Genomic DNA, 19,179 nt, shown 5'->3' with positions numbered 1-19,179 from the left:
TTTTGACAGAGGCTTGTTCTTGTCACCCAGGCTGGAGTGCAATGGCGTGATCTCAGTTTACTGCCATCTCTGCCTCCTGAATTCATGCGATTCTCCTGCCTCAGCCTTCTCAGTAGCCGGGATTACAGGCGTGAGCCACCATGCCTGGCTAATTTTTGTATTTTTAGTAGAGATGGGTTTCACCATGTTGGCTTCAACCTGACTTCAAATGATCCACCCACCTGGGCCTCCCAAGGTGCTGGGATGACAGGGTGAGCCACCACGTTTGGCTGGAAAATGCGTTTAGTTTACAGCACCACTATTTATTTCTCTCAGCACACATGCCCCCGATGTGATATGGACTTTTGTAGATTCCTGATAAAGCAGTCCATCACCTGCCTGGCAACCCCCTACTTCCAGCACACCTAGTGCAGTACCTACAGCTGACATCCTAAAGGAAACGCCTCCCATCAGTGCAGGGATGGGCACGTCAGATAGGCTAATTCTACAGGAATTTGTGAAAGTCTATCAACAGCCACAACAAAAATGAAGGGATACACAATTTTCCTCATAGGATTATTTGTAAGTTACCCATATTTCTGCCAAAACAGTTTTAAAGTTAACCTCCTTCTGACTTTTAAAAACATCCTATGTGACATCTTAGACCCTGGTGGCAGACCCCAGCACAACCATGGGTCTGTGATCAGGAGCGAGGACATTGCGCCTCAGTCCATGTGAGACGTGGTCTATTAAGTCTCAAGTGACCTGGCAGAAAACAAGGGCATGTGCCCAGGATGCCCCTCTCCAAGCGGCCTGCTAGATTAAAAGTAAGATACAGGTCATAAGACAGTGACAAACAGAACTTAATAAAACAACTGCTGTATGCTGGAAATCAGTATTATTTCAAGGTGCACTGAAAGATAAGCTTTAATAGATTATTTATAAATCATTTTATAGAACAAAGAATTAAAATATAACAGAAAACGACATACATATTTGACTAAACATATACAAAACATATACAAAAAATACATATATAACAGAAAACTATATACATATTTTTTTCTTTTTTCTGGAAAACACGTTTTATTTTTCCTAAAGCACCTGAGATGTGTGTGTATGTTGTTTTCAGGTTAAATGCGTGGTTTCACCATAGAAGCAAATCAGGAAATGTGATAATTTCAGTTTCATTACTTTTTCACAAAAAAGTGAGCGTTCAGTAGGCAATTATTCCTTCTTTAAAGCATGTTTAAACCTCCCCATACTGAAACCATTAGAATCTTTTAAAACACACCTGCATACGAACATCACTCACCCTGGGTTCCCACCAGAACCAGAGGAACCTCGTTTGTGTTCCGATAGTTGGCCATTCGACTGTAGTAGTGGTAAACAGTCTGGAAACTTATTTCGTCCTCCAAGCTGAAGACAAATATCACAGCGTCCACCCACATGGCAAACTAGGGAGAGAAGAAGGGGAAGAGAACAGGAGCTGAGTGACAAGGCTTCATTAAGAACGGAGATGTCTGGATGGGCCTCTGGGCGGCTCAGAGAGCCTGGGGTGGCAGACAGCAGGGTGCTTCGGGAATCCCCTTGGTCGCCCGCTGGGTGCTTGATTTTTGACTGTTCTTACACACGGTCACAGTACCAAAGTCCTCCTCCTGAGGACGCCGTGCCTGGTGCTCTCCTCAGAAACAGGCCCTTCACCCTGTTCCCACCAAGCCACTCTGTCTTCCGAGGACATAGCCAAGCAGTCTCCCGGCCGCCCTCATGCTCCAGGCCTGCCCACCGCTGCCCTGAGCGCAGACAGGAGGCCAGCCCCGCCTCCCTCCAGAGCCTCTCAAACCCCAAGGCTTTCCACTGTCCTCTCCGCCTCCTCTTCAGACCCTCCAGGAAGCCCTGCTGGACCCCTCAGGCTGAGAGGCGGGTCTCTTCCCTGGGGCTCCCACAGCCTGCCCAGAACCACCCCCCCCCCCCCCCCGCCCGACCCCAAGGTCCTTCCCACGCCTCTGCAGGGCCGGCCTCCTCTATGAAGGGTAAAGATTGAACACAGGCTCAGCGTTGGCTGACCTCCTGCAACACCAATGCAAGGAAATGACTATTTTTAGGGAAAAGTGAAAAGTGCATTCGGTTTTAAGTAAAACATTTACATGATAAAACTTAACCCAAAGTTCTAATAAGTACAAAATTAAATGAGAATGAGGACTTGAAAACAAGGCTGGGAGAGACCTGGAAAGACGGCAGCTCCCACACAGCGTGCCAGGGCCAAGGCTGACGGAGGCTTCTCCTTTTCCTCTTCTCCACCTTGAGGAGCCCTCTTTCTGTCTCTTCCAACAAAGTGGGAGGGGCAGACTACCCCTGCACCCATGAAGAGTGCCGGCTGACCCGGAACAGACCTCAGTTCCCAGCACGGGAGCTGAAGCCCACCTGAACCTCCACCCAGAGGAAACGTGAACCGTGGCTCTAGTCTGCTAAGGGTGCATTCTGGTTTCCCCAGCTCCTTGTGTGTGGGGCACCCAACACACAACCTCCTACTCCAACACCTCACCATCAGAAAACTGAAACTATGTTTTGGGGTTTTTGCTTTTTGAGACAAAGTTTCGCTCTGTTGCCCAGGCTGGAGCGCAGTGCTGAGATCTCAGCTCACTGTAACCACCTCCTTCTGGGTTCAAGTGATTCTCCTGCCTCAGCTTCCCATGTAGCTGGGACTATGGGCCACCAAGCCTGGCTAATTTTTGTATTTTTAGTAGAAATGGGGTTTCACTCTGTTGGCTAGGCTGGACTTGAACTCCTGACCTCCGGTGATCCTCCCACCTCAGCCTCCCAAAGTGCTGGGATTATAGGCATGAGCCACTGTGCTCGGCCTCTTCTGTAGATTTTTCTACATATATGTATTTTTTGTAGCTTTTGTGATTCATATTCAATTTTGTGCTTCATGTATTGCTAATTTGCTCTGTAACTGTAGGGGAAAAAGCTGCTTCCAGTCAGTCAAAACATTTATGTGCTGGAGAAGACAGAAAATAAACCCAGGTGATTCCTACTTCTTCCTCCCATCACCGACACAGGAGGGACCCTGCACCAAAGAGGTCCGTGGTGTAGCAAAACACTGTCCTTTACACTCAGTGGACTAAGAAACAGCTGACTTTTACCAGCTTCGCAAGCCTAGGACCGTATCGGTCCGATCTCTAACTTGCCCTGCCTTAGTGTAAACTAACGGATGGTCACTGAACATGGGCTCAAGCTGCTTTGTAACTAAGTTTTCACTTTTAACATGTCTTCAAGGTCTTTCCTTCTTACGATCAAGTATATGGTATGGTCAATGCTAAGAAACAGAATTCTTCACACTTTAACATCTTTGAAATCAGAATGCACCTAAATATCGCTGATGTTTCACAGTTTAATTGGCAGCATTCTTCTTTTGAATATTGGTACACCTTACAGTTACTGGTGTTTCAGAGTCAAGGGAACACGGCAAATCTGTGATATCTTCTGTATACCACACGGCCCTCCAGTGTGTGGAGTACTAGACCCAGAAGTCCTGCATTCAGTATCTTTCCTTTCATCTTACAATCCTATGCTGCACATTCACAAAAAGTCCAGGAAATAGTGCCAAGAAAACGTTTCACATTCAATTTGCATGAACAGTCACTGGCCATTACTAGCCCTTGGCTCCTTTAAAGTGCTTAACTAGTAAATTATGCTGCAAGTAAAACAACAAAGTGGGTTAAATAAACCAAAGAAAGAGATCGTCCACACTCAGGTTTTGTTATTTCTAGAATGTCCATCTTTCCAGGAACTTCCCAAGAAATCCTAACATGCCTCATACCAGTTTTCGGTGGAGACTGCTTTGCTTGGGGCAAGACCAAGGGGGCACGCAGGGGCCAACACCTGCAGTTACCAGAGACAGAAAGAAGACCGGACTCCAAATTCCACCCAGCTAACTCTCTAAATCTCATTGCTCTAGAGATCAAACCACTCAAAGGAAAAGACCAAAAACAAACAAACTGAAATACACAAATTCCCAGATGTCATTTCAACTGGGTTCCCCAACCAGGGCAGAGTGTGGCGTTTTCTGCCTTTTTAAAAACACAGAGAGTGAAAAGCCACCATATAGACCCAACTTCTCTGCAGGATTTTGCCTGAAAAAAAACAAAAACAAGAAGAGGAAGCAATAGCTTCTGAGACATGAGAAGAAAATGCAGGGATAGGAAATATTTTTACGAGTTTCCACTTTTTTGAAAGCAGGTGTTGAATCCAACCTCAGAAAACAAAGGGGAAAAAAGCAGGCTTGGGGCATGCGCGTATACTCACCTGCGCCTCCGGGGGGCCCCCTTCGTCTCTAATCAGCAGCAGATAGCTCTGTCCGTCAACAACAATCTCTTTCTTGAACCTGCCACCTGCCACATACACAAAAGATCTCGTTACACAAGAACAACAGAGAGTGAGGGGCAAACAGACGTGGGCTTCGCTTGTGGAAAAATACACCCTAGGCTGTCGCCCTGGAGACAACTGAGTATTTAGGATGTCTCCAGCAGCCACTGAATTTTAACAGAGCTGAGCTCAGATTTAAATGTTCATCTTTAAGAACCTGTGTGCGTTTCCAGTTAGAAAGCACAGCCTCCTTCGCGATGCCAGACACTGGTGGCCGAGAAGTGTGGACTTTTCATGGGGGCTTTCTATGTAAATTCAGGAATTCTCACTCACTGGGAAACAGAGAACATCGCAATTGTCATTCTCTTGTTGGGTTCACAAAAGTGAAACAAATTTTTCATGCTTAACAGGTGCCTGATCTGCAACCTCTTGGTAAATTACAGGGCCGAGAACCTGTATTCTCCTCAAGAGAAACCCAGTTCTTGAAAGGGAGACATAGAACATCATGAGAATGGTGTTTCCAGGGTCACAGGTCACAATTAGGGGAGGGACGCTTCACTACTACACAAGGGTTACACAGAAACTACTGGATGGGACCTCCGCACAGGTGGAGACAGCAGAGCAGCGGCTGACGAGGAGGCGTTAGAGACCACGCGGGGTTAGAGAGAGACCACCGGGACCCTGCCGGAACAGAGGTGACAACGAGAGGGTGTGTGGGCATGAGGGGCCCGGTGCCGTCCTGGACGTCCCGGCCCCTGACACTCTCAGGAGGGGGTGGTACAAGATGGCTGCAGTGCCCAGCCTGGCCCGCCAGGCCAGCCCTGCTCCTGCTCGGCGGCAAGAAGGATTCCACCCTGGCTCCTCTGCCTTCTCCAACAACAGACGTCCCTCTCCAGATCCTGGGCTCTGAGTCCACACTAGGGAACCCTCAAGGGCATCTGGAACTCTTGGAGAGGGGAAGGCACGCATCGCTTCCTAGCTCCCGTCTTCCGCTCCTCTGTGCAGATGCCTTCTAGAAACCCTGTCTAAACTCCAAATAGATGGACCCAGAGGACAATGCTGCTGGGGCCCAGATGCTGCCTGCGGCTCCTCTGCTGCCCAGAGCCACATCTGACTCCCTCCCCTGCGAACGGAACCTTCCCTCCTCGAATCCTGGGTCTGAACCAATCAGTGCCCATGAAGCAAAAAATCCGAGTCCCCATCCCAGCCTGGAAGTGTCCGAGGCCCTCCAGAGGGTCCGCTACCCTCGGAGGCCACAGAGGGCTGCCCGGGGCGCTGGCCCGTTCCCGGAGCTCCTACCGCACTCATGTGCTCAGAATCAACACCTACGCAGACGTCGCGGGCAGCCGCATTTACTAAAGCAAACAAATCTGCTGTTCAGCTCACTCGATAACAAAACAATGAAGACGACCTTTGGATGTTAAAATGAAGCAGATAAACTCTCATTCTGCTGTCCCCTCATCACTGAAACAAGAGGGTAGGGTCCATTGGAAATGGTCAGGCTGAGGTCCGTCAGCAGGGGACACAGCCAGGCCAGTCAGGACGCTCGGTCCAGACAGGGTGAGCCCCAGCAGCTGCAGGAGGGTCCAGAAGACTTACAGTTCCTGAATCGAGCGTCCTCATAGGTAAAAATAAACCACTTTTCTAGCAGAGCTACTGTGACAGTGAAACAGGCTGGGAAACACCTGACATAAGGTGGACACCTCCACGTGTGACGCCGCTGCAGACGGCTGCCCCCAGACCCCAATACCGGCCTAGCTCTGCCTGAATCCTGGCTCTGCCACACACAGCTGTGTGGCCTCGCCTCACCTCAGTGTCCCCACATGCAAAGAGGATATTGTCCTAGCAGGCAAGGAGTAGTAAGTTGACACAAAGAACCCTAAACAGTAGCCGGCACGGTCTTACTTGAAATTTCTGCCAAGGTTATTTTAACCTGCTTTTAGAAAAGTCCTATTTAACAGTGGCTACGCCTGCTTACCAGAGAACAATCTGCAACAGTGATGATATATTATTTCCCTTTCAAAAAAGCTTTTTAAAAAGAGATGCTGGAAACCTGCTACAGCTTGGTGACATAAATTGAACTGGACCCTTTTAAGAAAAATAACATCTAAGGCTGGGCGCAGTGGCTAACACCTGTAATCCCAGCACTTTGGGAGGCTGAGGCGGTAGATGACCTGAGGTCAGGAGTTCGAGACCAGCCTGATCAGCATGGTAAAACCCATCTTTACTAAAAATATTAAGAAATTAGCTGGGAGTGGTTCTGGGTGCCTGTAATCCCATCTACTTGGGAGACCAAGACAGGAGAATTGCTTGAACCTGGGAGGCAGAGATTACAGTGAGCCGAGATCATGCCATTGCACTCTAGTCTGGGTGACAAAAAAGAAAACGGGAGGGGAGGGGAAAACAAATGTTTGAAGAGGAAATCTATTCCTCTTTATTTGGAGAAAAATCTTCTCCTTCATACCCTGTTCTGTGCATGAGCCCAGGCATCAGCCCACCAGGTTCAAATCCCGCCACGCCCTCACTAGCTGGGTGGCCTAAGGCAAGTAACTCAACTGCTCAGAGCCTCAATTTCCTCACCTGTGAAATGGGGGTTAACAGCCTTCCTGAATGAGTTAATGTGTGAAAAGCACTTAGAACCCTGCTTGGGACAGAGAGGAGCTCAGAGAGCAGCGATCCTCATCACCCCTGCCCCTCCCCCTCCCCCCTAAGGTTTGTTTATCTCCCTCCTCTCTTCTTCCCTACTCCCTCACATTCACTGAAATCGTCTGAGCTTCTTTGCTAGGTTTCTGTACAAGTTTCCACCTGCCGGCGTCCTCCCCCGCCTCCGTCCCTCCTTCCCCTGACAAGTATCACACGCAGATGGACCTCGCTGCGACACCATCCTGACCCTGTGTCCTGAGCCCCGCATGTGCCCCTCTGTGCCCTCCGATGCCGAGTCTCCTTCAGGTTCCCAGCTCCAGCACTGCCCTCTGATGGCTGCCCCGGATACAAGGGCACGTGGAAGCCCTCCCTGCTTGATGAATCTTGGGATTCAACTTCGAGAAGGCTTCACTGTCTTGACAGGGCATGCCAGCCCCAGGTCCCATTCCTCAATCGCTGGACTGTGTCACCTCCAGAGCAAGAAGGGAGGAGTGAAGCCTGTCCCTGGGGTCCTGCAACACCAGTGTCCCTAGGCCATTGCCTACCTGTCTGGGAGGAGGAACTTGGGGAGCGTCACCACCCAGCTCTCATGGAAAGACCATGATGCTTCGGCTGGTGACCCTCCCTGGTGCATGCCAGGCGAGCACATGCAGGGCAGATTTCACTTCCATCCTCTCCTTTGCTTCCTCTAACATGTTTCTGCAGAGGCACATTCACAAGGGAAGCTTCTAGGTAGTCGAATCACAATATTCAAGTCACGAAAGGTTCCCTAGGAGGGCACTGAGGCTTCTCACTCTGCTTTCCTAAACTCTCTGGCTTTGTGACCTCAAGCAAAGGACTCCAGGCCCCACTTTCACTGCCTCTAAAAGGAGCTGTGATTCCTTCTCTCATCAGCAAGGTCCCTTCGAATCCTAAAGTCGGTTTACATTCCCCACCCAGATACAGAGTATAATGAACATTTCTTTTCAGCATTTTACAATTTCAAACAGGAGATACTGGTAACTGGTTTGCACGATTTTTCTGGTATTACACTTAAATCAGAAAGCAAAAATTAAAATACTCCTAAGTATTTGCCATGAACTCAAAGGCGAATAATTAGATACAATTCAATCAGCCAGGTTGTAAGAAAGCAAGAGTGTATTTGCCGGGGACATTTTCAAAAGGTCCTGCAGGGCACTCCTGGTGGGAGCAGGCTCAGCTCAACAGGGCCACTGGGCCTTGAGAAGCCTGGGCTGGCAGGTAGATCACACTTTAAAATTCATTTTCTACACTTTAACCACTTTAAACACAGAAGGAAGGCCTTAGGAGAGCAGCACGGCTGGCAACAAGCTGGTATTCAGCAGGTACCACCACTCACGTAATTTTAAATTCGGCCCCATCATTTCATCCGATCTCACCCCAGTCACTAGACTTTTGTTGTTGTGCAGAAACCCAGCAAAGCAGCGAAGAGGATTTCAGTGCAAGTGAAGGGCTAGGGAAGGATAGCAGGGCGAGACTAAGAACTCTTGCGGGTGAGGTGAGAGGGGTGGGGGTGATGAGGGATCCCTGCTGACTGGGCTCCTCCCTGTCCCAAGCAGGGTTCTAAGTGCTTTTCACTCATTAACTCATTAAGGAAGTCTCTGTTTACCCCCATTTCACGGGTGAGGAAACTGGTTTTTGTTTTTGTTTTTGTTTTTTTGAGACAAAGTCTCACTCTGTTGCCTAGGCTGAATACCGTGGCACTGACAAGGCTCACTGCAGCCTCGACTGCCTAGTGAGAGATCCTCCCACCTCAGCCTCCTGAGTAGCTGGGACCACGGACCCGTGTCGCCATACCTGGCTAAATGAGATGGGGGCCTCATTATGTTGCCCAGGCGGGTCTCGAATTCCTGTGCTCAAGCGGTCCTCCTGCCTCAGCCTCCCAAAGGGAGATCTTTTTTTCCACCAAAATGTTAGAGGATACCACCCAACTCTACATCCAGTTTCAAGTAGAATGCAGGTTTCTAAATGCCTATTTTGTCCCCATTTCCACATATCTTCCTGCAGGTCTGTTTCGCCCACCTGTGTCCCCCCGGCAACTGGTGTGCGGCTAGGCCCACGGCCCATGCGATGGATAGGCCGTGAGCGATCTGCAACCTTCTCTGCTGCCAATTATGATTACATAACGTTCAATGACATCAGGATAACTTCATTCTCAAAAAGGGTTTTCAGTCTCCCCAAACCTGATGTCCCTGTCAGACACGTATCTGGCCTAGGCACACCTGTGAGCAGGTGCTTGGCGAGCTCCTTGGGCAGGGGCAAGCGCTGGACCTGGACCACCTCCCAGTGGCCGGCCCCCGGGGCTGAGGAACTAGACAGACGGGCTGCAGCTGCCCGACCCTAAGGTGGAACCAGGTCGCTGGGTAGCTGTGACAGCATCTCAGTGAGAAGGGAAAACGGTCCCAGTCTCACTGGAATCTGTGCTTCCCCAGGACACGAGGATGTCCCCGGAGGTAAGCAGCACCACACGGAACACTCAGCCTAGAGCAGAGGGAGGTGAGAACAGCATCTTTTCTGGGCTTGGCTTTCTGCACTGAGTTGACAGCAGCTGGAGTGCCCTCACTCGGTCTCAGCTACTGGGCATACAACGGAACCGTCCTCTTGTCTGAGCTCAACTTCAGGTGCGATGTATTAGGTTTCTGGTTCACCCCAAGGCAAGTGTTCGGGGTTCCCAGAAAACGCGGAAGCTGCGCTGGGTGCCTCGGTTTGCCCTGGAGCTTGCATTCTTAAGCAAGTCAAGGTCTTCACTTCTCCCTAAAGCCCACACTGCACACTGAAAATCGTATGGGAGGTGGAACTGAGCATTCCCACCAGGACACTAAAGTGGATGATCACCGTGAATGAACAGCACACCAGGAGGAAAAGGATACGGCTGCCCCTTCTGTTTTTTAAAGGCCTTTTTATAAGCCCTCATAGCCTTTCATGATTACTGTTCTGAATCCTGGTCTCACACTGTGAGAACCAGTTGTAAATCTGGGGTGCTGGAGGAAGTAAGACAAATGGGTTCCTTCAAGTTTCTGCACTCGTGCGAGGGGGAGCTACAACAGTGTCTTCAGGACAAACGCAGTCCACACGGGAGACCTCAGAGAGGTGGACCATCTACGCAGTCATTTCTGCTTTAGGAAAAAAAGAAGAGAAAACTGAATCTTCCCATTCCAATAAAAGGGGCTCTTTTTTGCAACAGATGTGCGGTGTTTCTAGCATTTTGGCTAATTGAACTGAAAGCCCACAACATAACATTAACAGTTCTCCAAGCAAACTTCTGCTAAGACAAGCCCTACAGAAACAAAACCAGCAGCCTCCGTGTTTCCTGGGTTCTGAAGCACTCACTGGGCCAACAGCAAATACGCAGATTAGCGGAACTATCATTTCCTCACTCCGCTCATGCTTGGGAAGGGTGCACTCTGCCTTTAGCTCTGATAATCACCACTGTGCTTAGGAAACTAAAAAAACACACATCTGTCTGTAACTTTCATTTTTTACTGCTGACGTTTACCTTTTTTTAATTATTATTTTTGAATTTTTATTATTTTTCTTTTTATGCCTGAGCAAAGGATGAAAATGATTCTTGACTTCAAAGCTGCATCTGTAGAACCCACTCCTTCCCTTTTCCATTAGAGGAGGAAGGGACCTCATGGTAGTTTCTGATCAAAGATGCAGTGGAGCCACGCGGGTTCTTCCAGCACGTGCAGGCTGGCCACACCTCGTCAACCACCCAGCGCTGTGCGGTTCAGACTGGAAGAGAGAAACACAGGCAGCGCACAGCTGGCAGGGTGCTCCTGGGTCTCCTCGGGCCATGTGTTTGGGATTCTCTTCCATGAAAACATTTTCAAAATTCATCTACAATATTATTCTTTGTTTCTGAGTACCATGATGAAATTGAGAGGAAATCTGCAAACTGTATTGTTTCCTAATTATTTTTAACAAGTGGGATGAGATGGATACCTTGAAAAGGACAATCAGCCCTTGTTTCTCCCTAGGATAATATTCAAAATTTTAATCATGAATGCACCAAAAATTTGTCAAAAAACTTAATTTGGCTCCTTTAACTTTGACAAAAATACTGAAGTCAGTCACTTACTAATGTTGGAGTGTTGGAAAAGTTTTGTATTGTGACATTTAAGAGGAATTTCGGATCACATTTTTGCACTGGGAAAAAGGTTTTATTGGTAACGTCTTAGTTTCTTACACAGAGGAATGGCTTGGAACAGAGTCAATGAGATTAAAAAGACAAAGGTAAAGTATTTAAGAGATAAATTCATTGACAAATGGACCTAAACAAAAGGATAAATGGTTATCTCTGACAACACATCCCAACAAAAGAACTCAAAGACTATTCTAAGATAAAAGACAATGGAATGTTCCTGAGACACAGAAAGACCTGAATCCGCAGATCAGAAGTGCACGCAATACGCCAGGAAAGCGTGACACAGATTCGCAACTTTCAAGATGAGAAAACTGAGGCGTGGGGGAAAAGGGGACACGCTGGCCCTGGTGGGGTTTCTCACTGGCTGCAAGGCCTCAGAGCAGCAGGGTTTCGAAGTGCGTTCCAAGGAGAACTTTTCCAAGGAGGCATCAGGGAGTTCAAAATTGGTTACATGGCTGGGCATGGTGGCTCACACCTGTAATCCTAGGACTTTAGGAGGACAAGGTAAGAGAACCACTTGAACTCAGAAATTTAAAATCAGCCCTGGCAGCATAATGAGACCCTGTCTCTATAAAAAAATTTAAATTTAGGCCAGGCACGGTGGCTCATGCCTGTAATCCTAACACTTTGGGAGGCCGAGGCGGGCAGGCTGCCTGAGTTCATGAGTTCAAGACCAGCCTGGGCAACATGGTGAAACCCCGTCTCTGCTAAAATACAATAAATTAGCTGGGCATGGCAGCATGCACCTGTAGTCCCAGCTACTCGGGAGGCTGAGTCAGAAGAATCACTTGAACCTGGGAGGCAGAGGTTGTAGTAAGCCAAGGTTGCTCCACTGCACTCCAGCCTGGGCGACAAAGCGAGACTCCATATCAAAAAAAAAAAAAAAAAAATTAATTTAGCTGGGCATGGTGGCCTGGGCCTATAGTCCCAGTGACTAAGTCCCAGCTACAGCCTGGGCAATGGAGTGAGACCCTGTCTCCAAAATTAAAAAGAAGGAAAAAAAAGGCTGCTTTAGATATTTTAAAATACATATATATACCTGGTTTTTAAACTGTATCGCAGTAACAACGAACCTGCACTTACAAGTGTGCTACCAAATAAAAGAGAGACCAAGAACATGGAACCGAGGCCGTGGCAGGTGAAGTCCTGGGCAAAGCAGAACCCAGCTGCCGTGGCTTAGGCTGGAAGGCTGCAGCTTCACGCTGGCCTTTCGACACCATTGCCCTGCATTTGTTTGCACCTTTGAAAATTATGCAGAGAAGCACACAGCTACGGGAGGCATCTCACCTCATGAGTGACGTATCAGGTAAGCAGTAAGGACGGTTCACTAGCTGACTCTTTGAAGTATGTTAGGGTGGATTTAATGTTTACCATGACTTAGAAGGCTTCTGTCTGACAACTTCTGAGGAATGAGAGCACTTGCTTTGACTGAACCAACTGGGAATTTTTAAAAACCCATACTTAAAGACTTTGGATCGATTTAATTGAAGAGCACTTGAAATTACAAGTAGGTTGGTATGTTAAAGAAAGGGTGGGGAGAAGTCCTCCTGAGCCCCTTTCGCACATGTCTGAATGTACAAAAGTGGAGGATGGCTTGAACACAGGAGCAGAGGCTGCAGTGAGCCGAGATCACACCACTGCACTCCAGCCTGGGCACAGAGCCAGACTCCATCTCTCCAACCGCTACAAAAAAAAAAAAAAAAAAAAAAAAAAGGGACTTACCTCAGCAGCTCAGGTGTTACTGATACAAAGTAAACATAACAAAACTTAATTGGATGAAAAACCAGATGTTTTTGCCCAACTGAAACTTGGAGACCCTAAGGTCCTATTTTGTGTTCACAAAAATAACTTCATTGTTGTCTTCAATAACAGTGAGTCAGAAAGGCGCAGGCTTGAACTAGTATAAGTTAAAAAATATTTTTGAAAAAATGATATTGCTGCTCAAAAAGAAGCTGAAAAACTAGTGTTTGAAGAAACAGTTTCTTGCCCAGTAGTTAAAGTGTAACTTCCTTACATCTTGAATCCAAGAGCTTTGAGGGAAACACAACTTGGGAAGCTTAACGCATAAAACCTATTGATAGCTCGCTCTTCCAAATAATAAAATCCTTTAAAAAAATAAACACAGGCTGGGCATGGTGGCTTACACCTGTAATCCCAGCACTTTGGGAGGCCAAGGTGTGCCAATCATCTGAGGTCTGAAGTTCGAGGCCAGCCTGGCCAACATGGTGAGACCTCGTCTCTACTAAAAATAGAAAAAATTATCTGGGCATGGTGGTGCACACCTGTAATCCCAGCTACGCAGGAGGCTGAGGCAGGAGAATCTGGGAGGTGGGATAAAAATGAAAAACAAAAGAAAAAAACTATCTAAAACTACCGCACAATAGCATTACCTCCACAAAGCGTTAACAGCTGCAGAATCTCAGATACAGTCACCTGCGCTTTAGCCACACTTCAGTCATCGACAGGGCACATGCATGACAGCGGCCCCATGAGACTGCAATCACACATTTCTACTGTACCTATGTTTACATATGTTTAGATCATATACAAATGCTTGCCACAGAGTGACAATTGCCTATAATATTCAGTCACACGCTGTCCTGGTCGTAGCCAAAGGCCCTGCCACATGGCCTGGGGGTGTACTATGGTAGGCTATACCACATAGGTGTAAGTACACTCTGATGTTTGCACAACAATGAAATCTCACACTCATTCTGAGAAGTGTGAAGACACATTTCTCAGAATAAATCCTCATCATTGACACGTGACTGTACCGCAAAGAATCAAATATGCCGTACAACATCATCGAACCTTAAAAGGCAGCAAGCCATAAAGCCCAAGGCATTTTTTTTTCCTGTGAAGTTCTAGGGACTTCACTTAGAGATAAAGGCCTGAAAACGAAGGGAATGCCTTCTAGAAAAAGAAGTCGGCCTGCAAACAACTCCTTACCTCCTTGGGCTGCCAGCCCAGGCCTGTCACCAGCCACGGGGTCCTGCCTCGGCTGGGCCTCCTGGGAGGAGAAGCCAAGGTCTCCGGTGGCTGGGAGCCCCTGGCCCACAACAACACTCTCGGAACTTCCTTCAAATCCACTGTTGGAAGGCAGACTCCAGACTCCCGAACAGCTCATATACTACTGCTTCACAGAACTCATACTTCTTTCAATAGCTCAGCAGCTGTTCTGGGGTCTCGCCTGGCCCAATGTGTGGGCTCAGCTCCAGTCCACTGGGCAAGGAGAAGTCCTTCTGAACCCCTTCAGCACATCTGCTGGCCTGTGAAATGAGTGGCAGCCCTCTGGCAGCAATGGAGGGGAATGGGCTCAGAGCCACCGTCCAAGACCCAACCTCAGGCCTATACCTCTAGGCTGTGTGACCATGAATAGCTCTTGTGGCCTCTGGTGCCTCTGTTTCCCTAGGTATAAATGAGCTAAGCCCGGTCAGCTGTCAGCTTCCTGAAACAAAGTAACGAATGACTCCTACATTATAATAATGACTGTATCATTTCCAAATGGAAACTCACACAGGGAGGGAGACTTCTGAAACGCCAATTCAATGAACAGAAGAAGCAAGACTACAGCAACCAGATAAGGAGAGATGCCGGTCTTATGTGCAAATTCCCACAGGAAAGCCAGGCCTTTTCCTAACACACATTCATAATTCCCTGCTTTCTGGAAGATCCAGGATGTCTTTTCCCTCACATCAAAACAGCCTATAAAACAGCAAGTCTTGGACAAGTGCCTCTCAAATGGCTCCTGGGAAAAGATTCCATAAATCTCCAGTCAACGAGTCCACATTTATCCAAGTGTGTGGCACGTTCCTAAGGTCAGACCAGAGCTTCCAGGTAAGCAGGTGATAAAATAACGAAGGGGAACACATCTGCTGTATACTCAGCCAGTGACACCATCCGGTTCCTATTAGCGTGAGCTCCTTTTCTGCAACTACACCACGAGGGCCTGTGGCTGTTTCTCCATCACCACCCGACACAGGTCAAGAACATCCTGGGCATCTCAACCACCACCAAACAAATACCAGTCCCATTACACGCCAGACTCAGCCTTAGTGCCAGAATAGGGTGAACAAGACAAGATCTCTGCCCTGATGAAACTGATTGTCCAGAGAAACAGCAGGAGGAAACTGCGGGGAGAGCTAGCTGCTGCGGGCTGGGGGTGAGCTGCAGGCAGGCTCAGCCTGTACCTCTCAGAGAGAGCCGGCGGGCTGCTTTTCAATCACCACTCTGATGAAAAAAAAAAAAAAATCATACAATGATGGGCCCCACCCAGTAAAACCTAATTTATAAGCAAATAAGTAAACTGTTGATTGAAAATCCTCCAGTACCCGCCAATGCAGTGGTGCCTGACTATTTCAGCATCTCCTGCTGTCTCTGAAACAGCCTGTGTAGTCAACTTAACATATTTAGTCATACACGTTTGGTTCTTAGGAGGAAAATGATTTTTAATATTTTGTACATTTATTTTAAGCATAAAAAAGGTATAAAATAGGCAGGGTGGCTCACACCTCTAATACCAGCACTCTGGGAGGCCAAGTCAAGAAGACTGCTTGAGCTTTTACAGTGAGCTATGATGGCACCACTGCCCTCCAGCCTGGGTGAGAGTGAGACCCTGTCTCGTTAAAAAAAAAATAAAAAAGCTGGGCGCAGTGGCTCAAGCCGGTAATCCCAGCACTTTGGGAGGCCTAGGCGGGTGGATCACAAGGTCAAGAGATTGAGACCATCCTGGTCAACATGGTGAAACCCCGTCTCTACTAAAACTCAAAAAATTAGCTGGGCATGGTGGCACGTGCCTGTAATCCCAGCTACTCAGGAGGCTGAGGCAGGAGAATTGCCTGAACCCAGGAGGCGGAGGTTGCGGTGAGCCGAGATCGCGCCATTGCACTCCAGCCTGGGCAACAAGAGCGAAACTCTGTCTCCAAAAAAATAAATAATAAAATAAAATAAAATAAAATAAACAAACAAACAAATAAATAAATAAATAAATAGAACAGAGCATTGCAGAACTGGAGAAAGCGCCTAACTCCTCATCTGGGGTATGTAAATAAGGCTTTCTCGACAAGTAACATCACCGTGCTCTGAGATACATGAGCAATGGCACAAGCGTTAAATCCAGAGAGGACGGAAGGCGAGGGGGACAGCAGAGCACCACGCGGGGGCCCCTCGGCGGTTACTCAGCTGCCCCCATGGGCACACGGGCTCCTTCTCCCTCAGACCCTACTGCTCTACACTAGTGCTTTCCATGTGAACTTTACATTAAAAAATAATCTGCTTTACATGAACTTTCTTTTCAACATGCAATTCAGGAAGTGAGCATGTAAAGGCACAGGGCTTATAAACTGTTTGTCCACATATAATTCTCTGCATGTAAATAAGCTGCTTGTTTCAGGAAGCTAAGAAAGGGTGGTCACTATGTGACTGGCCTGCATGAAGACACCAAGAAATCCTATGTGATGTGACTATTCTACGTCGTTTTCACATACTGTAGGGCAGGAGGCTGGCAAACTGTCTGTGTGAAGGCCAGAAAGCAAATATTTTAGGTCTTGCAGGTTACATCCCTCTTTGTTTTTATGTTTAAGACCCTTTAAAAAAACTAAAACCCTTTATTCTCAGGCAGGAGCAACACAGAAGAGGTGACAGGTCGCTGCTGCCGTCTCATCTTTGGTATTCTTTTGTTGACAGATGCAGTTTACTCTTCTAACTGCCATGTTCCTTTTTCTCTGGGGACTCGGGAAAACGCATTTGTAATCGTTACAATCCTGTGGTGACACTGTAATGGCTTTAATGAAAGGAGGCAAGCAGGTTGTCTCCAGGCCTCTGTCCCTATCCTAGGTAGGATTTTGGTCCCCAAGAATACCCAAGTGGACCAACGCCCTGAGCTGGAAGGCACCAAGACCCGGTCCAGCCTCCCATCCATAGCTGGCAGAGGCAAGACAGGCCCTGTGGCATCTTCGTGGGGGAGGAAGCCGTGGGCTCTCAGGCTGAGCTTACCCTTCAAGGCCCAGTGGTTCTTCCAGGAACCTCCTGCATCTGGAACATCCTGGAACCAGCTGCATGTGCCACTGAGGCACTGCCAGGCTCCCTGGGCCTCCCAGCCAAGATGTCGCACAAGTTAGAGTGGGTGCCAGGTCACATCGTCCTGGACAGCCCCCACACACCTGGGAACCAGTTTTCCTTAGACCTAATAAGCGGATGCAACTCCTGAAAGGGCATGTGCCCTAGTCAGTGCAGGGGGCTTCACGGTGATGGGTTCCAACAGCTCATCCCATTAGCCAGTGTCAAGGTCCAGCGGTGGCCAGGGGATTCCCCTCTTAAGTCCCTCTCCAAAACCAGCGCTCCTGCTAATAACCTGGCTGGAGCCCTGGTGTCCAGCCACTCTGATGCCATCATGCCTCTGCCCGGCCAACCCCATTTCTCCTCCCTCCATCCCTGGGACATGAAGACCCACACCTCTGCTAGCCTGGCACCCTGCCAGATGGTGCAGCCACATCATGCCTGCGTTTTGACCATTCCTCCACAGTCCTGCTCTTGTCCAGGCTCCAATCCTCCCTTCTTCATCCAACCTAAACCTACTCCCTTCTTAGTGTCTAGAGGGAGAGGCCGCAGGCTGGCTTCCCTTCCTGCCCACCCCCACAGCAAGTGCTGATTTTTTTCCTTATTTGTGGTGGTGCTAATTTAATAAATGAAGCTCAGAAAACAAATACAGGCCATATGGGCCGCTGTCAGGCAACAAGAACACACACCACCACCAGCTTCCCGACCCAGGGCAGGCACCAGTGGCTGTCACACCAGCGCTCCGCCAGCACCCAGACCCTGCCTCAGAATCCTCCTGAACACATGTGTTCTGGAAGCCACCAAGCATGGATAAAGGCCTACACTGTGAGCTGAATCAGATTTACACTTCTGGTCTGGGCTAATCGATAATGAATTTATTAGGTTAAACCATTGGAACCTATGAAACTGTCATCTTTTACAGATGATTGGCAGCTGTACATAGCACAATTTACATTGATTTAAGAGAAAACTCTGTCTCTGTCTCTCTCTCTCTCTCTCTCTCTGGCCCAGCCCTTCTCAGATCTCATAGCCAGCAGCCATGGAGGCCTCCACTCTCAGGCTAGCTGGCTGACTTTTGCTGGAGTACATGAAACAGAGCCAAGAGCTTAGGGGCACTTTTACCGTATCTCAGATTCTCCTGACGTAATTCTTTCTGGCACTGGACCTGATTTGCTGTTGGTACTTTCTTTCAACTTCTACTTCCCTTGCCTCCACTGTCCCAGCCCTTGGAGTTTGCCATGAGCAGAGAAGTGACACTCAGTGTCCAGGCCCCCACTGGACAGGCACGATCTTACAGGATGTAGCATTTTCTTGGAACTGCGAGAGGCAATCCCACCTCTAACCGGTGGTGAGTGGAACGTGTGCTCCGTACGTTCACTTTAATTGCCGCCCTCCTCTGAAGCATCGGTCTCTCCATCCCAACCCACAGCCACGCAGCAAAGTCACCCCACTGTCCCCAAACTAGACATGCTGCAAACCCACCCTGTCTTCTCTCTGCAGTTCGTTTCCTTCGGTATTCCTTCTTTTCCATGCTGCCCTCCACAGGAAACCATTCCACCCTGATGGCTGGACGGCCTAAGTCTAAGACAGGCTGTATTATGGCCAATAGAGATACCTTCCAAGGTACTCGTCTCTCCCCTTTCCTGACACCAATAAAACAGGCTGAGGGAGACGGGGAGAGGAGGAGTGGTGGTGGGTTAATGTGGTTGATGACGCTGGAGGGAGGATGTAAAAAAAATTATTTTGTGAGCTGTTATTTTTAAGATGCAACCAATGTTTAACATTCCAAAGACTAAGCTGTCGGCCTTGGACATTAAGAAGGAAAAACTTGTTACCCAGGCTGGAGTGCAATGGTGCAATTTCGGCTCACCGCAACCTCCGCCTCCTGGGTTCAGGCAATTCTCCTGCCTCAGCCTCCTGAGTAGCTGGGATTACAGGCACGCACCACCATGCCCAGCTAATTTTTT

General features: G+C 48.4%; 1 protein-coding gene across 13 annotated transcripts in view; it reads right to left on the bottom strand.

Annotated features, from left to right (window-relative positions):
* AGAP1 (ArfGAP with GTPase domain, ankyrin repeat and PH domain 1) overlaps positions 1-19,179 on the bottom strand; it is a 617,831-nt gene that overhangs the window by 374,116 nt on the left and 224,536 nt on the right. For all 13 annotated transcript variants that reach the window (XM_017537733.2, XM_017537728.2, XM_037741753.1 and 10 more), the window contains 2 exons: positions 4,288-4,373; positions 1,295-1,436 (listed from right to left, as the gene is read on the bottom strand). In XM_017537733.2, coding sequence (XP_017393222.1) covers positions 1,295-1,436; positions 4,288-4,373 — 228 coding nt within the window. The remainder of the gene's footprint in view (positions 1-1,294; positions 1,437-4,287; positions 4,374-19,179) is intronic.

Source organism: Cebus imitator, unplaced genomic scaffold, assembly GCF_001604975.1.
Source record: "Cebus imitator isolate Cc_AM_T3 unplaced genomic scaffold, Cebus_imitator-1.0 Scaffold106, whole genome shotgun sequence".
NCBI classification, from domain to species: domain Eukaryota; kingdom Metazoa; phylum Chordata; class Mammalia; order Primates; family Cebidae; genus Cebus; species Cebus imitator.
Note: the sequence above shows the minus strand (reverse complement) of the source record. Positions and strands in the feature narration are given on the sequence as shown.